The 28,000-nt window shown below is 33.5% G+C and overlaps 1 protein-coding gene across 4 annotated transcripts; it reads right to left on the reverse strand.

Annotated features, from left to right (window-relative positions):
- Positions 1 to 1,469: 1,469 nt before the first annotated feature.
- Ptp10D (Protein tyrosine phosphatase 10D) lies at positions 1,470 to 27,368 on the reverse strand. 4 transcript variants are annotated; one of them, XM_066727654.1, is made up of 19 exons: positions 25,575 to 27,368; positions 21,714 to 21,984; positions 21,083 to 21,358; positions 20,789 to 20,995; positions 20,344 to 20,697; positions 19,376 to 19,912; positions 19,024 to 19,293; positions 18,482 to 18,799; positions 18,107 to 18,385; positions 16,051 to 16,460; positions 15,494 to 15,871; positions 15,102 to 15,294; positions 14,555 to 14,569; positions 13,668 to 13,836; positions 13,341 to 13,593; positions 13,015 to 13,272; positions 12,536 to 12,920; positions 11,986 to 12,072; positions 1,470 to 11,690 (listed from the first exon to the last, which is right to left on the reverse strand). In XM_066727654.1, exons 1-18 carry the CDS (start codon positions 25,650 to 25,652, stop codon positions 12,014 to 12,016), a joined length of 4,710 nt encoding a protein of 1,569 aa, XP_066583751.1. In that variant the 5' UTR covers positions 25,653 to 27,368; the 3' UTR covers positions 1,470 to 11,690; positions 11,986 to 12,013. The 4 variants fall into 4 exon arrangements, with proteins under 4 accessions (XP_066583751.1, XP_066583752.1, XP_066583749.1 ...); XM_066727652.1 differs by lacking the exons at positions 1,470 to 11,690; positions 11,986 to 12,072 and adding an exon at positions 12,122 to 12,423 and having other exon boundaries at positions 13,341 to 13,590; XM_066727655.1 differs by lacking the exons at positions 11,986 to 12,072; positions 14,555 to 14,569.
- Positions 27,369 to 28,000: the final 632 nt, after the last annotated feature.

The following is a 28,000-nucleotide window of genomic DNA, read 5'->3' on the forward strand; positions in this document are numbered from 1 at the left end:
GATATGAGCTCCAGTTAATATATTTTACACGGATTGCGCAAAAACGCTTGCAAAATTAAGTCATTTTGAGTCAATTTTTGATAGAAATACTTTTTTAAATAGAAATCGCATGGGTTCAACTTTTAAGTTCAGTTTTGTTCTAAATACGTGCAAACAAAACACACGTTAGTCCATGTTTAGCTGATCCAAGAAATTAAAAGAAAAGGTAAAAGATGATCGTCAAAAAATTGGTCAATGCCATTTCCTGGCAATGCGCAGTCAGGTACGACATTTGATAGTTAGTCTCATGTCTAATTATACAATCCCTCTCGCCCACTGTCCAATTAAAATAAGAGAAATGCTATCCGCAGCCAAAAAGCAATACGGGTTTATCGCTGTTTTATCGGTGAATGTATATTAATGCAAACATTTGTAAACAGGTCTGATGGCTTTTCTTATTTATTAAATTGAATAAATAAAGTATACGGTGAACGTTTGACGCGCGTTAATGAGATTGCTAGTTATTTACGATTTAAAGAAACTATCTAAATGACCGAATGCAGCCAATAGGCTTGATTTACTTTCTAAATATTTTTCTCGGAAATGAACAATTTCGTTTTCAAGAAAGCAAGATCTTGAACAGCGTGTATGTTATGCGATGTAAATTGCAGATGACAAGAGTCCCTACTATATCTCTCAAGTCCATGCACACAATTGAATAATCTTGGGACGGTGGTAAGGGGGTGAGAGGGGAAGGGAGAGGGCCTAAGCGGCTTTAATCTTGCATCACTGTCTTGAAACACATACTTGTTGAGATTTGCCATACGTATAAAAATTCAATTGTGTTCTCTACGGTAGTTCGCCTATTAAATATCTAATGTACTGGTCAAGTATGTTTCACTCTTAAAGTTAACAAAATACTACTTTATAGTTGAATAAATAATGCTGAAATAACAAATAATAGTTGAAATAATGTGAACCTTTTTTTATATTTTCTACGGATGCCATTTCGATGTCTATTTTTTCTCTACCTTTTGAACTCAATTTTGCTATTAATAATTTTTTTTCGTTAAATTATATTTATTACAAACCGTTTAAATCGATAAAATATATTTTATAAATTCACTGATTTGATTCTATCTTCGAAACAAAAAATAAATGCCTAATCTCATCTTGTCACAAACCCTTTCTTAATTGCTCCTCTTCAGTTTCATCAGGTTTGCGCAATTAAATAAAACAATTCACAAATTTACTGCAAAAAGACTTATTTAGCAGATAAATAAACTACTGTTTTATTTATATTGAACATGAAAATTTCTAAGAGTAAAGTTTAGTTGACACACGTTGACTGCCAGCTACGAGATAAGTCGTAGTTTACGTTAAATTATTGCCTAGGACTCCAACCACAACAACCTATGTGCGAGTTGTCAGACGTACTTTTCTTTACCCCTTCTTCTCCATATAGAAGCCGTAACCAGGAATGATTAAATTTGGAAAGATCGTTTTATCCCACTCTCCCCTTTAAGTCTATAAAAAATTAAGGTAAGAAGGAAAATTGTTTTCGATTAAAAAATCTCGTTTATTTACATGATTCACACGACGCGTTACACGCGTGCAAATCTAATTATATTTCGCTCGGTTTTATGATATTCTCGATGAACAATTTATCGAGTGAAAGTTAAATTAAATAGTAAAGAGAGAATAACATAAATCAATAAAGGATTTGTTTTTATTTTAACAAATCCAATACGGAATCCAGAAGACATAAAGAGCATTGTGTTAGTTTTCGAGATATTTGACTATTTTCTGACTTTTCAGACACCTTATAAATGTATACATATTTCTTTGTTAAGCTCGCTTAAAAGGTAAAGCAGCCAATTAATAGCTTTAATTTTACAGCAGCAAGAGCTGTTACAAGTTTTGCGTAGATATGATTCGATATGATTCGATATGATTATTTTACTCATTTGGGCTCGTTTATTTGGAATGGTCAATCGATTATTAGAAAGTTCATGATGTGTTTATTATCAAATAAAAGACAACATCGCTTAATATGTTATCTTCAAACATTTGCACTGTTTTGCATATAGCAGCCCAACTTTGGAAGAATTTAACCCCTTATCTGGCAACGTTAAATAACTTAGCCTGTGATCTTGGCTAAATCTTTGACGCTGACAGATAAAGACTTAAAAATGTCTATCAAAAAAATTTGGCAGATTAGAACACTGAAAATGCATTTATAAAATGAAACTAATCAATGCAACTTCGTCTTATAATCTAACTTAGACACCTTAGCAATGGTATAAAGGTTTGAACCTGCTTTTAAATTGATATACAATAATAATCAGAATGTTTGTTAACCATTAGACCGTCAAACGGCCGGCTCGTGTTATATATGACGGTATTTGTACGAGATTCGAACTTTATTGAGATTAAAACGAAAACATAATATCAAGGTTTTCGAAATTTCTAAAATAAAATGAAACTTAGGCAGCCTAAAAGTTAAAGAAAGGAGCATTAATTATCACTTAAATTTTATGTATAATTCAGATCATTCGCTCAGTCAGAAAAACTGGAAAGTTCTTATAATAGAGTAAATATATAAAAAGACAATAAATATTTACAGTAGTTAAGTACATAATGTGTTGTGTATATTTCTAATCCAACTTTTTGTGTCTAAAATTCAGTTTCATTTAGTCAGACGCTGATTCAAAACTTCTAGCATAATTCTGTTGGGAACGTATTTTTATATCTTGTTCGAAAAATAATGTCACTATTTTCGCAACAATAAGTCATTCATTTCAATGAAAAAACTTCTTGGTCATTGACATTACGTACTTTGTAACCAAAACATAGTTTGTTTTAAAATCCTAAAGATATAAGGAAACTCAAAGAAATACGTAGGTAATCATGATTAATAAAATTTTCGTGGCCGCCTTTTAAAAGGTAATATTTGGTAAAAAAACTGAAGGTATCACAATTTGGGTTTGAAAATGTAAACGAAACACTTGCTTCATCAGGTTTAAAACTAATTTTTATGAGAATAACGCAACAGACATTTTTTTGGTAGAATTTAATTCTCTCTGCTGAGGTTCTGTGTATTCTTTCTATATTTTTTGCAATTTGAACGAATGATAAAAAAAAAACAAAAACTCTTCCTCTCAGTTTAAACTTAACGAGGCACCAATTCCATTTACTTAGCTAGCTTTAAATTGTGATACTTTTAGTATTATACCAATAACTAATTTTTAACAACCAACGTAATATATAAACATCTATTTTACAAATATATTTTTACAACACGGTTGTGAAATAGAACGGTGCTTAAGAGGGGAATCTGTCATAAATACTTAAAAATTCACAGATAATTTTAACAATTTCTTTTGCAAGACTGTAATGAGTAGTATTTACTATTGTCTTTGGGTAATTTATACTAGCTTTGAATTAAACAAAAAAATTTGTTTTGAAATAAAAAAAGCTAAATGAATGTTGCAAAATATATAAGAGTAGAACTGATGACACAAATCAAAGTGCCAACCAGCATATCAGATAGAGTCTTGTAGTGTAGCCTAAAAGGAAAAAATGAAATTCTGTCTTAAGACGATAGTCGTTATTTGTAGTTAAACACCAAAATCATATCAAAAATTGAAAATTTAGAAAATAGTGAACAATATTAAATTAAGATATTCATTTTTTAACTAAAAATTTTGCTATATGTCTTTGACACATATTGTTAAAAAATCATTTTTCAGTCTATATGGATTCAACAATTAGCTACAAATATTATTTTTCTTACCCAAATTAATTTTTTATTTCAAGTCACTCTGTATGGTTCTGTCTTGTACGCCATGAATAACGACAGCACCGAGGACAGCACTATTCACGCTAGTTTTTCAGAGAACATGTATATATAGATTTTTTGACATTACAAAATTATTTTGTCCCATTTTAACCATAATAAATAAGAGTCATTACCGTTTTTTTTTTTAAAGAAATCGTCAAAAATACCTCAATTTTAAGTGCTTCCCTTAAGATTCCTCCCCATAAACTTTAGAGAACGGGTTTATTCACTATATTAGCCATCCATAAATTCAGCTATTTTGCAAAGTAAAAGGCCAATTTAAATGGAAATATCCCTCTCCTCTAAAGTTTAAAGTTCTAAATATATCTTTCTGATTGATTCAAATCTGTTTACACACCATTCATTTCTTAAACCTATTTGGTGGAGTTCATACTTAAAAACTAAATAGTTAGTATTTCTTGATCATTCGATATTCCTTAGAAAAAAGCTTTAATTTGGTTCTCTCATTATTTAAGAACATATTGATTCTCAATTATCCCAAAGTGCGCTTTTACGTTAAATTGTTTGATACACTATATTTGACAAATTACGCGCTAGCAAAGCTAGAAATATTAGGGATTCTTCGCTTATTTGAATCATTGTACACCGATTTCTTTTATACACGTATTTTAAAGCTTTACCTATGTTCGTCTATTATTTGTTCTTTTGTATTATATTAGACGCTTTCCTTTTTCTCTTAAGTAAGCCTAAACAATTCATAAATAAATCTCACAATTGCTGGTAAAATAAAAATAGTAGTCTGATTTTATTCGAAGCATTAGATTACTCATCAATTGAATTGGCTGATCTAGGAAAACATTGAATTTCTAAAATGAAAATTTGTTTCATCCAGAATTTCTCCAATTAACTAAGGGGTTGAGATTCTTTTGAGTGTTAAAGGAAAGCGCCTATTTTCGTTTGGTTATGCTCAGCTACAAGCGCATCTGTAAAGATACGAAGCTTCCAATCATATATGCTGGCCGTACTTCTATACTAGGTTTCTTGCAGTCGATGAAAATAATTGTAAACAAATATGCGTAAAGTCATTTGACGTTTATGGGTCAATTCTCACTATGATTCACTCTAGAGATATGCTCTTGGCCTGCTCTTGATTTAATAACATAATAAATAGAATAAATATTTGACAGTGGAAGATGTTATCCTAGTAGCAATTCCTATGCCACTAAGAACTAAAATATTTTTTGCAAAAGACAAAATTAATGTATAATAGATAATTAGGTTACTAATCACTATGCCTAGTTTAGCTCTGTGTATGATGTTATACAATTTATTATTTTAAATTTAGGCGAAGCCTTTTCTAGCTATTTATGAGGCCTATATATATAATATACATACAGTAAATTTTTAGAAAACGTGGCTACATTATTTCCATCGACTGTAAAACCATGTATGTGTACGTATATCAAAACACCTATTATTTTAGTTGGAAATACATAAAAGCATGTGGTATGCCACACATATTTATATCGCTTAATGACAATCTTTTGTTCTTTTAATGATAAGGTGTGTGTTAGCGACACATGTAAAAACTTTAGTGATTACAAGGAAGTTAATTTAAACAATTTTTGTTAATAAAAAATAAGTCGCTGAGCTCTAAAAATTTTTCAGTGAAAATATGAATATTCTACATTTACAGCACAATGAAACTGTAATCAGTACCTTGTATATATGAATAGAAAATGTAATAGTATTTAGATTTTGGGGGTCGCAGACGTTTATGCGTGCATGGAGTTCAACAGAGCTCTACTATAAAGTAATCGCAGAATTTCTAAATTTCTAAAAAAAAAACTTGAGTAGCTCAACAACTCATCGATTAGTAGCAAAAATTATTAAACCTTATCCCCGCAACGCCATAATGTTTTGATGTGTCACCAATACAAGTACATATAGTATATCAATATTGTAATCTATTGACAAACATTTAAGTCTGCATTCAGAATCAAGCATAAAACGTTTGGAGTGTGTATATAATTTATATTATAAGTTTGTTATAGAAATTGAGCGCTTCATGTGCGCACTATGCCAGACTCGGAATGCAGTCCAAAATATACAAAAAATAGGCATTGCAAAAATATAGAGTAGAATCGAATGATTGAAATATTTTTTTAACAAGTAAAGTGGAACTATCTAAAATATGGAACACTATACACCTATATACCGCTACTACATTTAGAGAGCCTACGGAAAATAATAATTACGAATAACCAATTTTATGATATTGAAAATATAACAGATAATCTTTAAAATAGATCACCAATTTTTATCTATTCGTTGTAATGCTGTTTTTGTCAGGGCTATAAAAGCAGATGTCTAGCGTGTTGTCTAAATCAAACGCTAGAAAACTTTGATCATCTGGAGTACTTAATACTGTTTTTGAGCATTTCAAATTTCTAGCTGCATGCAGGTAATTAGTGGCGAAATTATATGCAGTGTTGAAACAAACATGGGTACATTATGATTCTTAATATTACGCAATACCCCATTATTCCTCAAGGATGCAGTCTAACTTCATGATTTTTTTTTACAAAATAAAATGCCATCATTTTCGACTTTTTCACATGTTATTATTTACACCTTTGATTATAAATTATCTTTTGGCCGAATAGATCGACCAGTAGGAAACATACATAATTGGTCATGGTGATTACGGAATTGTGATAATCATAAAAATAGAATGCCACAGGTATTCATTGTTCTGTAGGCCTGACACTTTGGTCCGTACCAGACTTAAGCAATTTTATTTAACAAACTATAAAAGGACGGGTTTAAAAAAATCAAACTGCGTGCGTTTATCATTAAAAATTGAAATAAAATAGAAGCAATTATTGTTCTAAATAAATCTGCTACTTTCCAGACTCATTAACGAGTAGACTAAAGACCTATACGCATAAGGAAAAATATAAGAAACAGAATATATTAAAAGTAAGAAAATTATTGGTTAAAAATAATTACTTCTACAAATTCAACCAGTGATATTCTTATGTTTAATATTCAATTTCCCTTATATGTTTCATTATGCAGAATTCTTAATGTGTCAAGATTTTAGTCCGATATATTCAAACGACTTTTTTAAATTACATGACCAATCAGAAAAATACAGTCTCGGAACAAACGGGTTTAAAATTTAAATAACCGATCTCTTTTAGAACATTTACACTCACACTAATTAAACTAATCAGCTATGCCAGACACATACATTAACTTTTATACAGACGACCACTTTGACGCTATAGCTATATAGCGATGTGCCTGAGCATATACATATCTGTCGTTTTTAAGTCTGTGTTGAAAACTTCAACAATCATTTTGTTGGGTATTAATGAGTGTTGCCATTTTCAACAATCTCAGTCGTCTAAGGATTAAACATTCATTTTCTCTCTACTCCTCGTATTTAATAGCTTTATCCGCTCTGTGACATTATCTTACAATTTTTTAAACATCGAACGTGACTTTCTTCGCTCTGAACACATGCTCGCGACTCACGAGCTCTATAATTTTTATATCGCAGGAATCCCTGAACTGCCTACGTCAAAAATCTTTGATATTGCAATTGATCAAATCTCTGATAATGACATTTACAGGATCAAAGAAGACTAATACAGCTGTAACACAACTCAAAGGCTCGCACACATAAAGGTTCGTTCACACATAACCTGTCCGTCACCGTACCATATCCGTACCGTGATCGGATAAAAAAATTATTCAATACATTTCTTAAGGCCGATACCGTCCGTCCTGTCACTGATCGGATACGGACGGATACGGATAAGTTTGCATGCTTCCTTAAGAAATGTATTGAATAATTTTTTTATCCGATCACGGTACGGATACGGTACGGTGACGGACCTGCTATGTGTGAACGGACCTTAAGTGTTCATAACTTAATATTGAATATTTGCTAAAACTTTGTGTCAATATTTCAAATTTCTGTCTGCAATTCTAAAAATACGCACTCAATACAGAGATTTAAAAAAAGTCGATTTATTGAATCTCACATATTAGACTACATCCTCAGGCTACATTAATACTGCCTAAGTTACAGCGATTACTGTATTTGGGATAGTACGTGATATCTCAGTTCACCATCATGACTCTCAGTGCGATTGCAGATGATGTACACACCACCTGTACACCCTAGCTGACTTTCATCAATTTTTCTTTTAAAAATAGAAATATATAGATCTTAGTTTGATTAAAACACCTTGATCGTCAACTTTTCGTGAGCAAAATCAGTGAAAGTCAGATTACATAAGAGTCACTTTACACTTACACTTGTATCCAATAGATGGATCGAGATTAAACAAGACAAGGACAATAGACAAGGAAAAAGGACTAGAATTGGATTCGGACGGACTGAGTTAAATACCAAGAAATAATTATGACATCGTGCAATGAATGAGCAACTCCATGCAGTAAGCAAAATAAAAAGCAGGGAAGGAAAGAGATAGTCTAATCAAAACGCAAAGATACTAACAAAGTAGTATGCAGTAATTTTCTAATAAATATTAAAATAAATTATTTGTTCAGGTTGATTAATAAAAATTCTAACAGTATTTGGAGCACAGATATCTATGCAGGGTAAAATAAAGATCCTCCTCCCCCTGGTCGTTAAAATCTTAAGTTAAATGATACCATAATATAGCATTATGTAAAATACTTGAAAAATGGTAAATGAACATTTTTATGACCTCGTTAATGTATGAGTGTGTACATATATTTGTAATTGTGCTCCTATTTTCCTAATTAAATGTTTAGCAGTATTTATAGTAGATGTGTAACAGCAGTTTCCATAAGCTTTTAGGCGTACTCATTGTACTCTATCAAGAGTCGTATACAAGGCCGGTTGTAATATTATCGAAAACTTGGAAAGACCGTTTATGAAACGGTCACTAGGCCGCAGTTTAATTTCAAGTTTTGCATGGGAAGTAACAATTCCTTGAACAGTTTTCTGTGATGTTGAAACATGGCTATAAGGAATGCGAAAACCAATCAAAGCTCAAAAATGCGTTTAAACGTTTTTTAGAAAAATTAAGTTCGTTAATTTAAAAATGTCATCAGCTTTTTAATTTATTACACGTTTGAGTTCTTGTTATCGCGTTTGTTCATTATATAAAGTGGTTCAGTTATTCGCTTATTTTTTAACTGATATAAAAATAAGCAATTTAATATAAATATTTTTGTTTTAAAAATCGTAGGTGTCATTAACATGTTCTTCAAAATTCCACGTAAGGCTAAACCAATTTTACCATCCAACAGAGATTCATACAAATATTAAAAACACAATCATAAGTGATTTTTTCTGAAACATTTAGTTTTCGAGGCTATCGACCTTTGCGGAACTTTTGGCAGACCCTTTATATTGCCTAAACTGCTAATTCAGCGAAATACGTAATCACCAAACTTTATAAATACTGCGGGAACGCATATACCTACATTTGATTGGCTCACCTGATTTCTTAACTATAAAAGATAAAAACAATGTTATTTGAAGACCGACGTTACTTTTAGTAACCGCTCTCGAATCTTTAGAAAAATATCGTTCCAATAACACAACGAAATTCAAATAGCGTTTTCTACAAAAACCTTAGATACCATTAGAAAAAATGTAATTGCAAAAAGTTACAATCATATGTGAAGCATATGTAGTTTCAAAGTATAATTGCATTAAATTGTATGTCGTTTTAATTCAGTTTTTACAATTTTAAATTGTAGTAATTGAATTTCCTCTTAAACTGTAATGGCAATTGCATTTTGCTTAAAACTTGTCTCAACCGATCACCACAAGCTATGGCTTGTTATTAAAACATAATTAATCATGGTAGCGTGATCGATAGACGAGTCTCGCATTTAGGCACGTAGAACCTTTCCTGAACGATATAAAAAAAAGATACTATCAGTCTTGTGCTAATCAAAGACTAGTGCTTATTGTGCCCATGCCAAAATTGGCCAAATATAGTAAACTGCATTTTTTGAAAGCCACTTTTTAATTAAGATACTAGAAGAAATTAGCAGTTTAGGGGTAGCATAGATATCCGTGATTGATAATCGCCTTAAAGGTGTAATCACAATATTGCAAAGCATCATTGTCGCGATCTCGCACAGAAGCCTTGCTGACTCAACTGTCGCCTTTTAGCTTCGATGCAGCTCACCAATAGGTCATTGCCATTGTTCAATATTAAATATAATTGTTGATCATGTATCACTTATTTGTCCGATGGTTTTATTTATATTGTAAAGTTAGTAATACTGCCATTTCATTTTTCGTAACTTTACATACTATTTCATTAATTTCCTCCTCGAAAATAAATATTCGCGGCTTACAGCACGCGAAGGCACCCAAGGTAAACCAAGGAGCAGCAGTTTGGACGGATATTACGAAAGCGTGATTGGTCATTTTACTTTTACTGTCCACCCAAATATAATTAGAAATTATATCGCTTCTAATTAAATAAAAGAAAGGCAAGTATTAGCGGTAGCTAGGTATAATAGTTTCCGGCTATTGACTGGTGACGTGTCATCAGTTTTAGACGATCCATTGATTAAATTTGTCTGTTAACCATAATGTTCCTTTTTGTTTCTTGGCTACAAGTATAATTAATGGCATAATAGAATGCTTCATCACGATCCAATGCATTAAATTCATGTACTGCATACAGAAGGTCCTATTCGAAACATGACGGTTCAATAGAGCAGAAAAGAGAAAGCCTATTAGAAAATATTTCCTATAAAACTTTGTTGGTTCTGAGGAGGATATAGAATAATATCAATTGGTTTGACTCAGAAAAATAATTTGAATACTGGTTCAACAGATTTACACATATTGGTGTAAGGCATTTATAAAATATTATAAATGTACTACATAATTCAACTGATTCTGATATATTTGAATAAAATGCAGGAATTATTATAACAGTGTGTATGTATATGTAGTTATCACTAATACTTTAGACAACCATACACTGCTGATATAAATGTTTGAGGTCTTTTTATATCTTATCAGAACTTTGCTAAATAGTGCTTAAAATTTAATTTCTTCGGATGCTCTTCAATGAAGAGCATCATCTCTCGTGTGTCCCCCTTAAAGACGAACATTTATTAATGGATATATTTTCTAATTGCATCCTTCCTTAGAGCTTTATTTAGCAATCCTGTTTCAAATTGGATACCCTTTATATTTATATACAACTTAGCGAAGTTTTCTTTGAGTTTGTTGACAAATGATATGGAAAATGCGAGTTTTTTGTTCCCACTAGTTTGAAGAATTAAAAATTATAAAAGACGTATTTCAAGTGTTTTTCATGCCGCGCATTCGTAGTAGAGTATCCCTAATTACCGACTAATTCATAAAAACTTTATTGGCACATCTAGCACGCGAAACTCGGACGGATGGGCTGCCATTGTCACTGCTATTATTACTTTTACCGATAATCTCACTACACTGCTGCTGCTTCTGCTGCAACTGTATTTTCACTCTGATCGTCATTGCACAACTATAATCGACACTATTAGCTGGTCTCGTTATCCTTTTTTACTGACTCTGATCATTCTGCCTTTAATTTTGGAATTATCTGTATTGTCGCTGCTTACAATACATTTTTGTATTCCCATCATAGAATTCTCCTCTTATTCTGATAACCAACTATACAAAGTATGTAAGTTATCAGTTTCAACCAATTGCGCGCTTCTCCAGCAATAAATAGATGCCATTTGCACAGCCCGTATAATCCTTCCATTTATGACACATTGCTCATCATACAATTTAGACAGTTATTACCGTCTTATGATTTTTATCCTATGCTGATTGTGCGGAATCATCATCACATTCCGGATTCAGCTATTCCCTCGTCATCTAGAAAAATATTCTTCATTGATTATCGTGCCACATATTATAAATAATTTACTAAGCTTTTAACTTTATTTCATGCGTGTAAAAAAACCCAGGCAGTAAGTTCTATTTTGAGACTAAGAAGAATATATAAGTAGCTGTAGTAGAATAGATAATCTTATATAGTTAATCAAATGCACAAGCACTTTAAATTTATACAGCTGTAAGATTAGTCTATGAACTGATGAGATTATTCTATATATACATTTTGTATAATCGGATACGACAGGGAAGAAGCAAGGACGCTCGCAAAAATTACCGTTAACGCAGGATTCACTGCTCGATGGTCACCTTTCCTTTTCGCCGCCAGCGGGACATCCATTTTCCACAGAACGCCTGTTCTTTCCTAGATTAAAAAGGCGAAATATGCAGAAGGGAAAATAAAAGTGCGCAAGGTTACGCAAAGTTTATTCTACAAAAGCAATTTCTTGCATTTGACAGTTGAATACTCTTCCGCCACCATTAGTAAACCATTACCTTTGCTTTACAATTGTCAGTGATGTTAAAGATACTCGACAAAGAATTTGTACAGTTAATTTGAAAAATTGAGATTAATCCATCCCTCCTTAATTAAACCACTTTATTAATCAAGATGAATCAAATGAATTATTTGTTTCTAACAAGTGCTTTGTTTCATCAGAACCTGGGAGCGTCAAAGGCCGGGCTTGTTTGCTCGAAGTCCCGTTCACGCTGTATTCTGTAGATCATGATACACATAGGTGCAAAGCTGGCTAATGGGGGCCGACGTGCTTTATGCCATTTACCGCGTTACTTGACGCATAATAAATTATTAATCCAATATGGCTTACCCTCGAAGCCTTGATTGTCATGAATCTCCCGTGGTGGTCCCGTAGTATCTTGTCCTTCCAGGACAGCAAGGAGGCACTGATGGATGCATATGTATTGCTGCTCAGTCTGAACCATCCACACGCGTTCCTTCCTCATCGCCCAGACAATGCCAAAAATATCGATGTAACTAGACACTAGAATTTGTTGAAGTATCCTATCTAAAGTGATAAATGTACCACTTCGACCCACTCCAGCGCTGCAATGCACTACTATTGGCCTTTGATCGGGTCTAACTCGTTCCCTAAAAGCTCGAACAAATCTTGCTAATGTTTGCGGCGGGCTGGGTACTCCAAAATCTGGCCACGTTGTAAAATGGAAATGCTGAATCACTCGCGTTACATCCCCCTATTCACAGTTATGAGCAAAAATATTAGGGACTTTTATACGATCTATTTATTTTTTATATTGTGCAGTATACAAATACCTATTAAACACTCACCCGGCATAGCATGAACTCAGTAATACTCCAATCAGGATAATGAGTCTCATTCAAAATAGTTACGCATATATCTCCGTAGTAAACTGGAAGTGTATCGGTTGGCCAATAATGGTCACACTTTTCTCTACCCTTCTCTATACACCTTGTTAGCATAACTATTGCTCTGCTATTGCTTTCCCAAACCATTCGCCAAAAGTCATCTCTGGTTGAGTGCAAAGGACCTTGCGTGACTATGAACTCTCTCGGTGAATTATGCCCCTGAAATATGAGACAATATTTGTATTCTACGCGAACTTCAATTTTTACTTTCAATCAAAACTACTTACGGGAACATAATTGGCATTGATATAGTCCGAACCTTCTTCATCGTCAACCGGTTGAAGCTTAAATCTGCTATGATCGTATGGTAAGATATTTGTAAAACGATTTTTTGGCCGATTACAAGGTAAATCAGCCGCTGTGCACGCTTGATCGCGACCCACGTGTTTCAATTCTTCAAATTCTTCCGAGAATCGAAAATCAGAGTCAGCCGACATTATCCGGTAATGCTCGGCAAACTCTTCCACTTTTATCGGCCTACTACAGTTTTATAATTATTATTAGCAAAACTATTGTGGTACGTAAATCCAAAAATTAAAGAAAAAATATCGCACCTAGTGTCAATTACGCTCTCCGGTAGAGATAAATTGTCATTCGCTCTGGTTTCCGTGGTTTTTCTGCCGCGGCTCCTTCTTCTTCTCACCAACAATCCAAGTCCCAATAAAAATAATAATAGGACTATTGGAACAGTTACCCCGACGATGATTGCAGTGTTGTCTTTGTCTGAATAACAAAAAAGGAGAAATTTGATTTGTACTTCTGTTAAGAAAAAAATTAAGCAACTCTACTATGTTAAAGGGACATTCTTCCTCATCAGGTTAAAATTTTCGAGTTTTTTCTTAGGATTATACAGTAGGGTGAACTGAAAATATACAAATTTTGATATTGAAAGTCTAATAGTGTGAAAAAGTTTCCTTTGCAAAGAACAAATCAATCTAAAAAAAAAAAAAATTAGACAATATTTTACTCTTGCGCATAAAGGTCAAAGTTTTGCATTTATTAAATATATACATTAAACTTTATTCGTATGTAACACTATGTTCCGTTGACCTTTGGTAAATATTCTTTAAACATCTTTATACCTGTTTAGAAGCAGGTATACGTTCGTTCAGAAAATCATCACCAAAATGCGATGGCCATGATGTTAAAGACGAATAGTTTCGATGTCATTATTAACTGTTTTTCCTATCTTGGCATTGATTGGTATTGCGGCTTTTTGCAGAAAATTCAATCTTCTAAATTTTCTTCTCAATCATTCAATAAAATGGAAGAAAAAAATTTCAAATATATTTTAAGATAAAATAAATAACTTGGAAGTACTTCGAAAGAAGTGATTTAATTTTTTAAATAAAATGACGAAATATTGTTATCATTTCAACCAACTACGTAGAATGTCCCTATATTTTGTATTTGGGCCTTCTCAATTTCTTACGCTTCTTACCTGCTAACAGCAATCCTTGAACAGACATGTATGAAAATAAGGGAGTTTTATGAATTGAGTGCGCATTTTATCATCATATTATAAATTTGAAGTTTGACAAAAGCTTTCATAAGACTGGGAACATACTATGAGTTTTAATCAGAACAGTAAAAACAAATACATTTTGACGAGAGAACATTAACAGGACATACTACTCCTGTAAATCCATATCAATATAACTTTTTATAAGCAATTAATATAGTAGCAAACTCGTCGAATTTCAAAGTGTTACTGTTTACGCTTGATTATATTTAATTTAATTAATTTCGATTGTCCAATCAACCTATTTACCATTGTAACAACATTCGGCGAATGTGACATGACTAAATCAGTGTTGCAACTGTCATTCAAAATCATATGCTTTTACAATTTACATTTGTTTTTACCGATCCTATTAAAACGCAAAGCGCGGCCCCAGCATGATGCTACAGTTACACATTTTACTACAATCTTAGTAATGTACAGATAAAGAAAATCAAGTTATTAACAGTAAGACGTATCACCTCACCTGTTTGTATTGGAAAGCTATAGCTTGTATCCGTGAATTTGTCTGAAGACGTGAATGCTCGTACTTTAACTCTGTAAGTGGAACCGGATTTCAGAGGCCCATTGCAATATCCAATTTTATTATCGCAATTGTCTATACCAATCGTAAAGTCTTCTACGGACCCATTCTTAAATGGGTAATAAGGCTCCATTACCTAATCGAAAAAAAGTCAACATTTATTATTTTATTTTTTCTAGATAATTGTCGATAGTAAAAAATTGCAACTGCACATTTTGTATTATTAATCTAAAATATTATAAGTGAGAATAAAAACTTATTAATTTTTAATTATACTAAATTTTGTTCTAAGATGTGGGATTAAGCTTTATAATATACATGAAATCAAATTTTACCTGGTACGGAGGCCATATGCCATATGCTTGTACGTCCCTCCAGCTAGGCATTTCAAGGCCTGAAGCATTTTTACTATCGTCTTCAGCTACGATAATTGTATAAGAGGTAACAGCACCGTTTTGCTCACTAAAGTAATTCTTTCTAAATCTTATTTGGATAGTAGTGCTACTTCTGCAGACCTCAGTGGGAACTACTTGCGTCGGAGGTTTGGGTGGTGCCAAAATAGGCATCTTTTGTTTCCATATGGCTTCTGGACCAAATCCAATTTTTGTTTCCGCTTGAATTCGAAAAATATAAGTTTTTCCAGGTACCAGCGATTTAATGACACCACGAAGTTCGTTCGGCCTAAAGTCTTGAGTCTGAGTATGAGTCGAACCCTGCCAAAAAAGCGAATAACAAAATCAGAATAGTGAAAGGAATCGGTCACGAAGACATTCATCAAAAACAGACTATTACATATTAATCATCTAAGGTTTTAACTGCATGAACATTATCAATTTCAAATATTACATTCTAAATTAACATTAATTAAGGAGTGTATTTATTTAAATCATACCTCCAGGGCATAACTAATGCTGAACTTTCGTATAATGCCATTATGTTCTTGACTGGGCAATGACCATTCGAAGCTAATATCACTGGGTTGAATATCAGTTGGGTGAAATTTTTCTACCCTTCCTGGATAAGATTCACTTGTGGTGAAGCTCGCACTCAAAGGATTTGATCTTCTTAAATAACTTGATTCGGTCCCTGATCTTACAACTAATGTAAATGTGTAATTTCTATGGGGCCTCAAATCCGATATTGTTATTACATTGAAGGAAGTTATATTTTGTACGTAACATCCCTCCGTGTTAAGGTATTGGACCTCAAAGGCGTCGTATACACCCCTAGGTATGTCCCAACTTAACGTGATTTGTGTGTCGTTAATGTCCAATGCGTGAATACTGGTGATCGCTTCTGGATCTAAAACAATTTTATGGGTTGCGGTTAGTTATTGCTTAAGTAGTTCGGCAAGAACGAGTATACGGATCAGTAATTTTTATCAGGTGTAATATTTCCGCTATTGTTTCAAAAGTATTATAATATGATTGTAATGGAAAACTTTTGAGATAAATTGCAAGAAATTGTAAGATAAGAAATATGACCTCTTGTTAAAAAAAATATGATAACCTTAGCATCCCTGATGAGGCCCTATCTACAGAAAAATTATTACTAATATACCGAGTGGCCGGTTAACTATAGCTAAGCCATAAAACCTAGATCGAAAGACTGATTCTGAATAAAAATTCCTTACAATTATTTTTTTTAACTTTTATCAGTTTTCGTAATATTTTTAATATTTACCGAACTACATAACAATCTATACAAACTTGTAACTTAGATATATTTTTATATAACTTGGCAAGTATCGACTATATTAAAATATAGTATAAGGGTTTCCTTACAGAGAATTATTCTTTCTATCTAGAATTTCCGGCTTGACCACCACTTTTGAGATACGAGCACTTTTGAAACCCTACAACTTTCATTAAAATATTACTGTTATATCCAAAAACAGCAGAATATTCCAATTGATAAAAACTACTACCTCACTCTGTGTACAAGATCTACCACTTAAAACCACCTAGAGCATAGAAGAGTTATATCATATCTCCTATTACGAGTACCTATTAGCGAAATGAGTAACCATTCATCGTAGAAAAACTGAATGATACATAAATATTATCTATTATCATCCAAATGGTATCGTAAAGGTTAATCAACGCGAATAAAATAACATGCTAAAATCACTCAGGTTATTATAAACGCCAGTAGAAAGTTCGAGCATTTTTGTACTTTATTTTTTCACTAGCGCACTAAAAGCGTATTACCTTTAGTAATTAGCATCTGGGCTTAAACATTCAGAAATTAAAGGTAGGTCGTCGGACTGACTCCTTTTCTTACCTCATAAATAGTCTATCGACGCATTTTTTCTATAAATATTTCTAAACTCTAGCAATGACTTAATAAATTGCATTAAATCAAGCAGCAATGCAACAGGTAATTGAATTCATTATACCTACAAATAATAATGATCTGTATACTGAACTCATTTTATATACCCTGGCTAAAGCTTCTATCCATTCATTCATAATAGACATGGATCAAAATAGAAAGGGATTTTTAAAACTTTACAGGCAACAAATCGATATTTTCTATAGTTACAGAGAAACGAACCCTTAAATCCATGCTCTAGGGTTAATTAAAATAAGCATCCTATATGTACCGATCCTACAGTTAAACCACTGCATTATAGAACTTCAGCACGTTAAGTTTTTTAAAACTAAATTTTTATTGTATAATTTTTCAAATAATATCTTATGTACTTATTTTTACACTTATTCCTTCTTTTTTCTTGTAATATGACGTACGAATTAAAACAAAAATTGATATATTACAGCAAGAAACATATAGAATTGAAAATCCTGAATTAGGCTACCTAACGTGCAATAAGATATGATGCTATAACTGAAAGTTAGGTATAAACCCTAGCTAATTCACTTCGAATTAAAACATATAGATACTCTTGTATCAATGCATCTGTATTACAATTAATTGAATATACTTACAGAGTCTGTCCTGTCGTAAGAGAGGTCTACTTTCAACATCATGACTAACGGTCCAGACGGTCACATTATACAGTTTCCCTGGAATTAATCCTGCAAACGTAACTTTAGTGTCCAGATCATCGAATCGTCTTTCCTTCGTTGTATTATTTTCGTCGCTTATTCGGAAACGATACAAGTCAAATCTCGACGATTGAATCAATGTCGGCGTGTATCTCAATGTTAATGAAATCGATTGATCGTGTTCTACTACCACCACAACTTCTGATTGAATCAATGGCACTACATAAATTAAATATAAATGTTATCGTTATCCCACTAAGATAATAAATATGATATATTTTGTGTGGTGCACAACAAAGTAATAAATCAACTTACTCGTTCTTGAAGTTAAATTGGTAAAGTCGCTGATCAGATCATATGAGACCGTATAAACGACAATGGAGTATTGAACTCCGGGCATCAAATCACCAATTACTATTCTTTCGGTACGAATGGTATTTTCGTCGAATCTTAAGCCACTACTAATCGATGCATCATTGCTTTCAGTAAAATTTTTCGTTCTTGAATCCTCTGGATTTTCAGTCGGCCACCATTTTATGACGTAAACTTCAATTCTGCCTTCAGGCCTTGGATACTCTAATGTAATATTATTTGAATCCACAATTGGTGTTATGTTTACAACAGGATTTGGACCTGAAAAAGAGTGTCCAATCATTCAAAAGCGAATAGAGTTTTATAAACTTGCCGTTTGCATCGTCATGGCTAAAATAAACTCATTCCCGATAGCACATGATGTTCAGGGGATATCCTTTGTATGTCTACCGAACGTGTGGATATCATCGAAGCGTTCTAAGAATGCCCTGAAGATATTTGTGCTATTGGGGATATAACAAGGAGAAAAAGAAATTTGTACTTACAAACAGTATAGTTTACGTGTAACGGATACAAGCTTTCTACGCCAAAACTGACAGTGTTCACTTGAATCGTATATTTTTCTCCTGGAGTCATATCTGCCACTTCCGCTTCAGTATTACGTACACTTGGCAATTTAACCCAATTCGGGTCTTCCTCTGTACGATATCTAATTGAATATTCATTGAAGTTCGAGTCTGTTGGGGCTTTCCAATGTACTAAAATAGTATTACACGTTACCCTTTCCGTACTAAGATTCTTTGGTGGATGCGGCACTGAAACACACACGTAAACAATCCATTATATTTTGTCTTGCTGCAATCTCTATTTTCCATCATCTCCCTTAATATTACTCACAAACAGCTTGAAAATAATCATGTGGTTCACTCCTAAGCCCATGACTAATGGCAAAAACTTTAACTTCGTACCCTGCACCAGGATACAAATCTTCCAAGACAATGCGCGATTCGGTTGTCAAAGTAGTAGCACTTTCACCAGTATCATTTCTGTTATGTGTAACTTCAAACTTCTCCTGTCTAGAATTTACATCGCTCTTCCAAGAAATATTCAAACCTCTTTCGATCGGCTTAAGGTCTTCAATAATCAAACTAGAAGGTCTGGTGACCTGATAAAGAATGGTCTCGTTCGATTCAACTTTATTGCTTATCGCTTGAACGATTATCGAATAATTCCTTCCAGGTAGCAAGGCTTCTAAAGTAACTCTCGTTTTATCGGTAGTTAAAACATTGCTGTCTCCTCCAATGGTGGTCTCCACTTCATGATATTGAAGCTTATACCCGTCCTGGGTACTAGAATTTTCTGGATTCCAGGAGACCTCCACCAATCCAGTTCTATCATCCATGACAGCTTGGAGGTCCCTTACTGGAAGCGGCACTGTAAAAATCAATATATGAATTATAATGAAGCTATGGAATCATTAAACTATCTATTACGAAACATAATTGTTATGCACAATGGTAAAACAGCATTATATTTGAAAGAGTTAATATTTAGATTAGATTGTCAACAATGGAATCCAAAATGTATAGATGGTCTCAAAACTTAGGTTGGTGAAAAAAAGAGAATTATTTATTTTAAACCTATTGTCCGTTTAAGATCTGTTTTCTAAAGAAGACCCAAAAAAAGCTCTGCATCTTTTATGAGTCTTTTGGAATTAGAAAATAAATGATAATTAAGCTCTTATGCATTTCTAGTTCGTGTGAAAATGAAAGTAAATATAATAAGTATGCAAATAGTTTTGTGAACAAAAGCAGTTCCTAAATTGAAAAAAAAAAAAAATTTATTTAATAACAACAGGCACTTACTCAAAGTGATGTCACCGCTGGCTGGCCAACTAGTAACTTTTCCAGATACAGTCTTGACGACTACTTGATACGTTTTCCCAGGCTCCAAGTCTTTAAATTCCCAGTTGGTCTCATCATCTCGATTTTTTGTGATAGGTGCTAACCTACGATTACCACCCAAAGATATTTGATATTTATCGAACTCTGAGGTACCATTAGGAGGGTTCCAATACACATGGAAGGAAGTAGAGGTCACCGATGACATATCAAATGTTACATTCATAGGTCTAAGCGGTACTGTTCGATATTGAGCAGTTGTGGGTGTTGACGTTTCATCTTCAGAAACTGTTTGCACAGATATATTGTATGCTCTACCTGCAGTCAATTCCATTAATATTCATTATACTTGGAAAGAAACATTGAGTAAACATTGATTACATTTTAATTAGTTTAATTGACTACAAACCAGGTACAAGATCCTTGAAGGCAGCCTGAGCCGGACCTGGAGGCTCTCCCTCCTTTTCTACATAAAGAACAGACTCTATTGCATCTGGTGGATCAATGCTAACTTTATAGTGAGTATACACTGCAGCTGGATAAGGTGGCTGCCATAGTACTAGCAAAGTTGTCTCATTTCTAAACCACACTATGAATTTTCCAGGTGTGTTGGGTTCTGTGAAAAAAAAATATATTAACAAAGATAACAAAAACTATAGATATTATTTAATTAAATTCACTCACTCTTTACTCTTCCACTTACTTGTGGTAAAGTTTCTGCTAGTGTAGGCAACACTTTCTTTGGTATCCAGAACGGTAAAGAGTTGCAATGAGTAAGTAGCGCCTGGTGTTAAATCACGAAGAGTGTAAGAGATAGCATCTTTAGCAATCAAAGTTGGCCTTGGTTTCCCTTGATCGCTAAAACTTTGTACCGTTAAACGAAACCCTGTGTGATTTCCCTGAGCAGGAGGCGCCCAATAAACAATAGCAGTTTTCCCATTTCGAACCGATACTGTCAAGTTCGATGGAGGATCTGGCGCTAAAGTTTTACAGAAAATTTATATTTCGTAAGTATTTCGTCTTCCATTTAATTGATGTATAAAAATTTGAGACGAATTCTACCAAGCTTCCAAAAACCTATCTTAATAGTGAAAAGAAAGTGGATCTCCAGAATTTAGATATATTTTTTCTAAAAGTATAAGTGATTAATTCGAAAATTTATTTCTTATTTTTTAAATTAATTTCAAATTAAGAAACTAAGGCTTTGAAACACACTTTAAAACAGACTTGAAAAACTTGAAACAACTTTCAAAATCTAAAAAGTGGGGGTAGAGATTCAATTTCTTACACATAATTAACTGATCTCTCTAATTCATATGGTAAAAATTACATACGGGTTGTAATAGTTGCTGTCCACGTGAGCCAATCTTGAAGGGTCGAATTGCTATAATATAGCCAAAATTCATAAGTGGTCCCCGGCAAGACATTGGAAAATTTTATACTCCGACCAGGAATATCTTTAGCTGCTATGGTAGTATTGGGCGGAGGATTTCCTATTCCTGGGCTGTAATCAAGCCTATAGCTAAAATCAAGCGAGTTTGATTCGCCATCTCGATGACTTAACTTTCCTGGGATCTCAATCGCTAGGTCCGCTGTGCTGCTGATCTATGAACAATATTTATGTACTTTAGTTTTATATTATAATGATACCTGCTTGCTTGCTAAACATTCATTCTCTCAAAGTATAGAGTTAATAGGAATCTGCATTTTCGATATTACACATCGAAAAAGCAGTCCAAAAAAGGATCCTCCTTTGCCTGTCAATTTCAAACTTTAGGGCCTCATTCGATTCGTTTCAAACTACTTTTTTATGCTACAAAATTCAGTTTTGAAAAAAAATTAATTACAATATTTTGTAAAAAAATTAATAACCAATTTGAAAACTCAAGCATCTACCTTTATTATAAAGGTTCTCCTTACAAATCAAAGAAGCCAAAAAATTACAATCTAACTAGAAATACAGACATATTCATGGAATTATCAAATAACAAGTATTTCTAAATTGAACGTGGTTTGGGTAAAGAAGAAATACGGATTGTTCATAATGAGAATATGATTCGTATGCAATTCGGATAACTGCACTCTACTATTATTCAATATTATTAGATTGTAGGTGCATAAGCGAGACTCCGCAGAAGTGAGAAGGGTAGTGGGCAAATACTGGGAAATTGAATCGTCGTTTTCATACAATATAGTGTATAGTGCAGGAATTTGGCAGAGAAGATAGAGAATGAAGTTAGCTGAAATATCACCGAACCAATTTTTTCGCGGTATATACTGCTATGTAAATAACTGATGCCAGTATTTTAATTCGTCTATATAATCCTACTTTATACTAGTTAAAATTTGTGTGCTTCTTCACTGAACAGTCGTCATATAAAAGTTCCAGCAGTAAAATTATGTTTACCAATATCGATAAAAATTTTAAACGTAAGTTTCTCTTGATTATTAGAAAATCGTTACAACTAATTTTTAGTACCATCCATTTCCAATACTATTTAACTTTTAAATATCGCGCGAAAAAAGAATTTTTAAACAGCTTTTTACAAGTTATTCTCAATGTTTAATTAAGACCCTTATACTACCAGAAAAAGAAGATTGGGCACAACAGTTCTGACAAATAAACTGTTCTTATTGAACAATTTGCTAATAGTAAATAAATTAATGAGATAAATCGCGATCAGGCCTCTTGGAGAAAGAAAATTATGCAATAAGCGATGAATGAATGTAAAAACAATTCCATTAGAGCTGTATCAAGAAAATTGAATTTAAACCACTCCATCTGCTAATCAGAGATGCTAGTTTCTGCACTTTTACAGCCAACGCACATTCATGTATCCCACGTAGATGTGCGTTTGCGATGCATGCACACGTGCCCCTCTCCATTTAACTCATCGAGTGTAAAAGTGCAGAAACTGGCATCACAGCTCCCAAGTAGGAGAGAACTGTCGTCCTAATAACGGGAAAGGTCAGAACAATCAACTTTTAAACACATAATAACTATAGATATATATATTATAATTAATTACACACACAAGTCTGTACATTAAATTTGGTGTCGAAGATTTGACCACGGTTTCTTTTATAATTTTTCCCGTTGAAAGTGAATCCATCGATAAAATCAGTCTGTTACTAGTAGCTTTAAATATTTAAGGTTTTAGGTGCGAAAATGGCGAGTTTTGGCTGCTTTCAAAGACCTCCGATATTAGATAATCTAGCTATTAAATACGGTAAACTTTTCCTAGCAACGAAATTTTACTAATAATTGAGTAATACTTTTCCAGTGCTTACCTAATATTTCACCGAAACAATAACATATAGATATGTACCACGTGGTTTCAATGAAGACATTTACAACGATTAATAAAATATCATAAATATATTTAAATTACTCTCCCCCAACCTGAGATTCAGTCTCTGCACAGTGTTCACTTACTCCGAATAACTCTTTGTGATGCATTCGTAAGATTTAACACAATTTTTCTATTCATCCTGAATATCCAAAACTACGAAAAATTCTTGTTATTGATATCCATACGCTATTTATGTACGAATAAAAAGTAAAAAAGTTTACTAGTTAAAAATAGCATCTGTTAAGTAAAAAAAAAAGAAATTTCGATTATGATTTTACTTAAAAAATCTATATTAAAAAAATTTCTTTAAAAATAAAAATCTACTTACAAGGCAATATTATTCACGTTTACTGAAAATTTCAGTTAAAACTATCCCTTTCGCCATTTTTGAAAATGTACTTTTAAGGAAAACTGGTTTCAAAGTTTTAAGCAGTGCAATACTCAAAAGAATGCTAATTTCGTTCTAAAGGACTGTCAATTTAAAGGGACTTAAAATTTTATATTAAACTTTTAACAGCAAAATTGTAAGCTGTTCTACTATTATATGGAATTAAAGGAAGATTTGCCTTTCGATTGATTTACTTCACTTTTTGTCTTAAAACCTTTTTTTTTATTCATCCTCAATTTTAATTTTTTACGAAACTTACGATTCCCACAGTGATGCGAGTTTTTTTTATTAAAATATTCATTTTTACAAGATAATCGTCTCTTCAGCCTTGCCCTAATTAATTACGCTGATCAAACAGAAATTCGTAAAAAATGCAAATCCATTCTTTTATCCAAAATCATGTTTTAATTTGTATAATAATGGTATTTACAGACATTTATTTGTCTAATTATATGTAGAACTTTAGTATTTTCTTCAGCAAATTAAAAAATTTTCAAGGCTAATCTATTCTTTCTTCTTTATCGAAAAAATGCAGAAATGATTGTGTGCGTGTGTGCAAGATAGTGTGAGAGAGGCTTGATTGTATAGTAATGTGAGCAAGTAATTTTCCACGATACGATGCAACTGGAATATTTGCATAAACATTGCAAAAAAAAATCTCTACCCCTAATTAAAGAACTAGTTTTGTAGATACTCATAATGACTATAATTTATTATATGTATAATTAAGGTATAATAATGATGTATGTCAAAACTTTAGGGGCTACAGCAAGCTTAATTTTTAACAACTTTTGTGAATGGATAATAAACCATTAGGCTATTAACGTTTTAATGAAAATTTTTAAATTCTTCGTTTACGTCACTGACGGATCTCTAATCAACACCGTATTTGTGTGTGCAGGAGAAATTTAACGTCGTTAGCTCGGAAGATGGAGACACTTATGTGTGTAAGATAATTAGAATTCCGCCGCACTGAAAATCGGAGAATTCTCGAACTTTTAGTTTTTTATAGCCCAGCGCGACTCCTTTATTAAATAAGAGTTGTTCAAAATTACCGCTTCTCCCCCCTATAACCTCTTAAAGTTTTGACAGGTGTCACTGATTCACCCTGTTTATTGATAAAATTTCTCATTAATCTTATACATGACATCAAAACTTCTCACGCGTGAATTCGCCTAGTGTAATTTCTCACATAACTATAACTAATTTCACGTGGGTCCATTACATTTCACTAATTTGTGAATGTAAAAACAGAAAAGAGATATCACCGTGAGCGTAAAGCATCAAATAACTGAAAACAACGTTTGATCAGATTCCTTTCACCAGACTCTTTCAAAAATGGAACACTATTATGTATGGATACGCATATGTTAGGTTACATGCGTTTTAATGTACGCTGTCTTGATTTGCAATTATTATTATTAATGTTGTGGTTTTTGCGCTAGTTACTGTACCTTGGCAATAAGCAGAAGAAAATATAGATTGTAGTATTGTAATATGGTTTGTGCGCCTTTACTCCCCTGATAACTCATCTTTAAATTTTATTAAAGGACGAGGAATAAGAAAATCCAGTGAGACGCAGGTCACTTCTATCGTTGTTTCTTCCTTCTGGATTTATCCAAATACATCCCAAAAATATTAATCCAAGTATCGTTACGTTTAAAAAATCTGAAATCTTTGCACTTGTCGCACTTACACTTTCGTATAGGCGAAGGCCAGGAATTGGTCTTGAAGTAAAATAAATAAAGAATTGCTCCAAGAAACGATTTAATAAAAATGGAAGAAGATAAAAGTTATTTTTTTCTAGATATTAGCATATGTCTATCTTCGTGAATGTTGTTTCGGGTACAGAGATTCAGTAGAGAGTGCACTTGTCGGAAGAAATGTTGTTCGCCTTTTTGACGTATCACAAAAGACTAGACGTCCTGCGGAAATTTTTGGAAGATCGATGGACCGTAGAGCAGGGTCGGGCAAACTAAAAAAGTCTAGTAATGGAAGTATAAAAACTCGAATGTCGTTGAGACGATGCGTGTTTAAATCCTTCTGCAGATGGTGACGAGTATTAAAATAACTCTTTCCAATGCAGTGTCGAAAACGATCGAATTGCAGCACCGAAATATAGGAAAAGACACCAACAGCCATATCCAGTTCACGAGTCAAGCCGGCTCTAGGGCGAACCGACTACCTGGTTCTTGGAATTGGAACAGCCATCTGCCGAGTTCTTTCACGAACGATAAGACACACCTGATTGGAGTTTCCCCTTCTTTCCCCACTTCCACCAGCAGCTGTACCTATCGCTATGCTTGTCTCATTGCTTCTACTGTAATTCTCAATTCTTTATCACTCTTGCTGCTCCAACTTTTTATAACAAATAGCTTTGCAGATTTCAAGATGTTTTCTATAAAGAGCGTCTCTTCTCCTGTTCCTTCTCCTCCTGCTCTGTCTCTGCCCCTTCTTCTTTTACGCTTCTTTTACGGCTGTTAGTACTGCCAACAGACGCACGTACTGTCTACAAACGATGTCAGTCACTTTTTCTTCATCCGCTCTTCTTTTCTACACATTTAATCGATATTGTAGTACTTTCTTTGTAATTTAATCATTTTTTTGTAATCCAACATCATGTAAATTTATCTCTATCATTGCACTTATTCTTTATCGCAGAGTCTAACTGTTCCTCCTCACCCGTCACTAGCGCACTCACTAGCCACTGCCCACTTCCTCTATACTCTTTCCTTGCTTAAATCCTCTATTAACGAGAGTGTAAATGTGCAACTATGTTACTCCTGCTGCCATCTGTTGGTCACCAAGAGCAACCCGAGGGTGAATACCTCCCTCGAGTAAAGACTTGTAGCATAATTTTTCGATTAGTTCGTGTGGATCGTGCAATAGAAAAGTATATGTGATCACTAATTCATTCAGCAGAGAGATTACTCAGCTTCATAGGACGTATAAAAATTTTACCGATCATCCAGAGAACCAGGTTATTGCCAAATCCTGTTCGTACAATTGCTAATTTGCTAAACACACCACAAAAATTTTTGGAATTGGAGAAACAATTACTAAGTCCAATTGGACAAAATTTTGAAAAATCTAATGCTCACAGACGGATATGGAATGCAAACGTAAAACGTACAGAAAGTGCGCTCGACTGGTGATGGTGTGTTTTCATTAGCACTCACTACTAGTCACTGCTCACGTTACTCGCCTACTCACTCTTTTTTCGACTCTACGTTGACTCTCTCAATTCTCTCCCCGCCTCCACTTTCTGCACTTCTATACCACTAGTGCCACTCACTACTCCCCTCTCTGCTCACTTCCTTCCCTCTACTAAAATTGTTAGAACCCCTTGCCTCTTGCAACGCCTTCACAGCCATCACAGCGTTTCTGGTTGCTCGAGCAACGGGGCTTCGACTTTCTCGCTTCCCATCCCCCCCCCCCCCCTACATTTTTTCCCCCTACACACCATACTTCTTTCTCACTTCTTTCTCATCTCGTCATGTTGTAGAAATACAGTCCACACCTCTCCCACTAAATGCCCCCCCCCCTCTCCCTCCTGAAAACCAAATAATCAAGTAATGTAATTCTACCGTAGTCTCGTATGCTGTCACATGCTTGCTTTCCCTTCTGTTTTTAGTGTGTGCTCCATTTTAGCTCCACAAAGTTTTAATCGTATTGTTGGTCATTTTATAATAAATTAATGTTATCCTAATTATCTTCTTTATGAGATCTTCCTAAATCAAGTTCTGCATTTTAATCATTTTCTACTATAATTGCATGAAAAATGCATTCGAATCAATTGCACATATATTTACCATCGCACACACAATTCTCCTCTATTACCTTCTGTAGGTAAGATTAATGATGCTGAGATGCGAACAGT

Source organism: Prorops nasuta, unplaced genomic scaffold (genome assembly GCF_024137725.1).
Source record: "Prorops nasuta isolate Cenicafe-Biocafe unplaced genomic scaffold, Cenicafe_Pnas_1.2 PNAS00005, whole genome shotgun sequence".
Lineage (NCBI taxonomy): Eukaryota > Metazoa > Arthropoda > Insecta > Hymenoptera > Bethylidae > Prorops > Prorops nasuta.

Bases quoted from the DNA above. Each gene is read 5' to 3' on its own strand.
- Ptp10D (XM_066727652.1), bottom strand. From the start codon at position 25,652: ATGAGTTATCAGGGGAGTAAAGGCGCACAAACCATATTACAATACTAC. The intron at 19,294-19,375 runs GTGAGTAATATT...TGTGTGTTTCAG, and splicing joins TGATTATTTTCAAGCTGTTT to TGCCGCATCCACCAAAGAAT. The intron at 12,424-12,535 runs GTAAGCCATATT...CATGATCTACAG, and splicing joins TGACAATCAAGGCTTCGAGG to AATACAGCGTGAACGGGACT.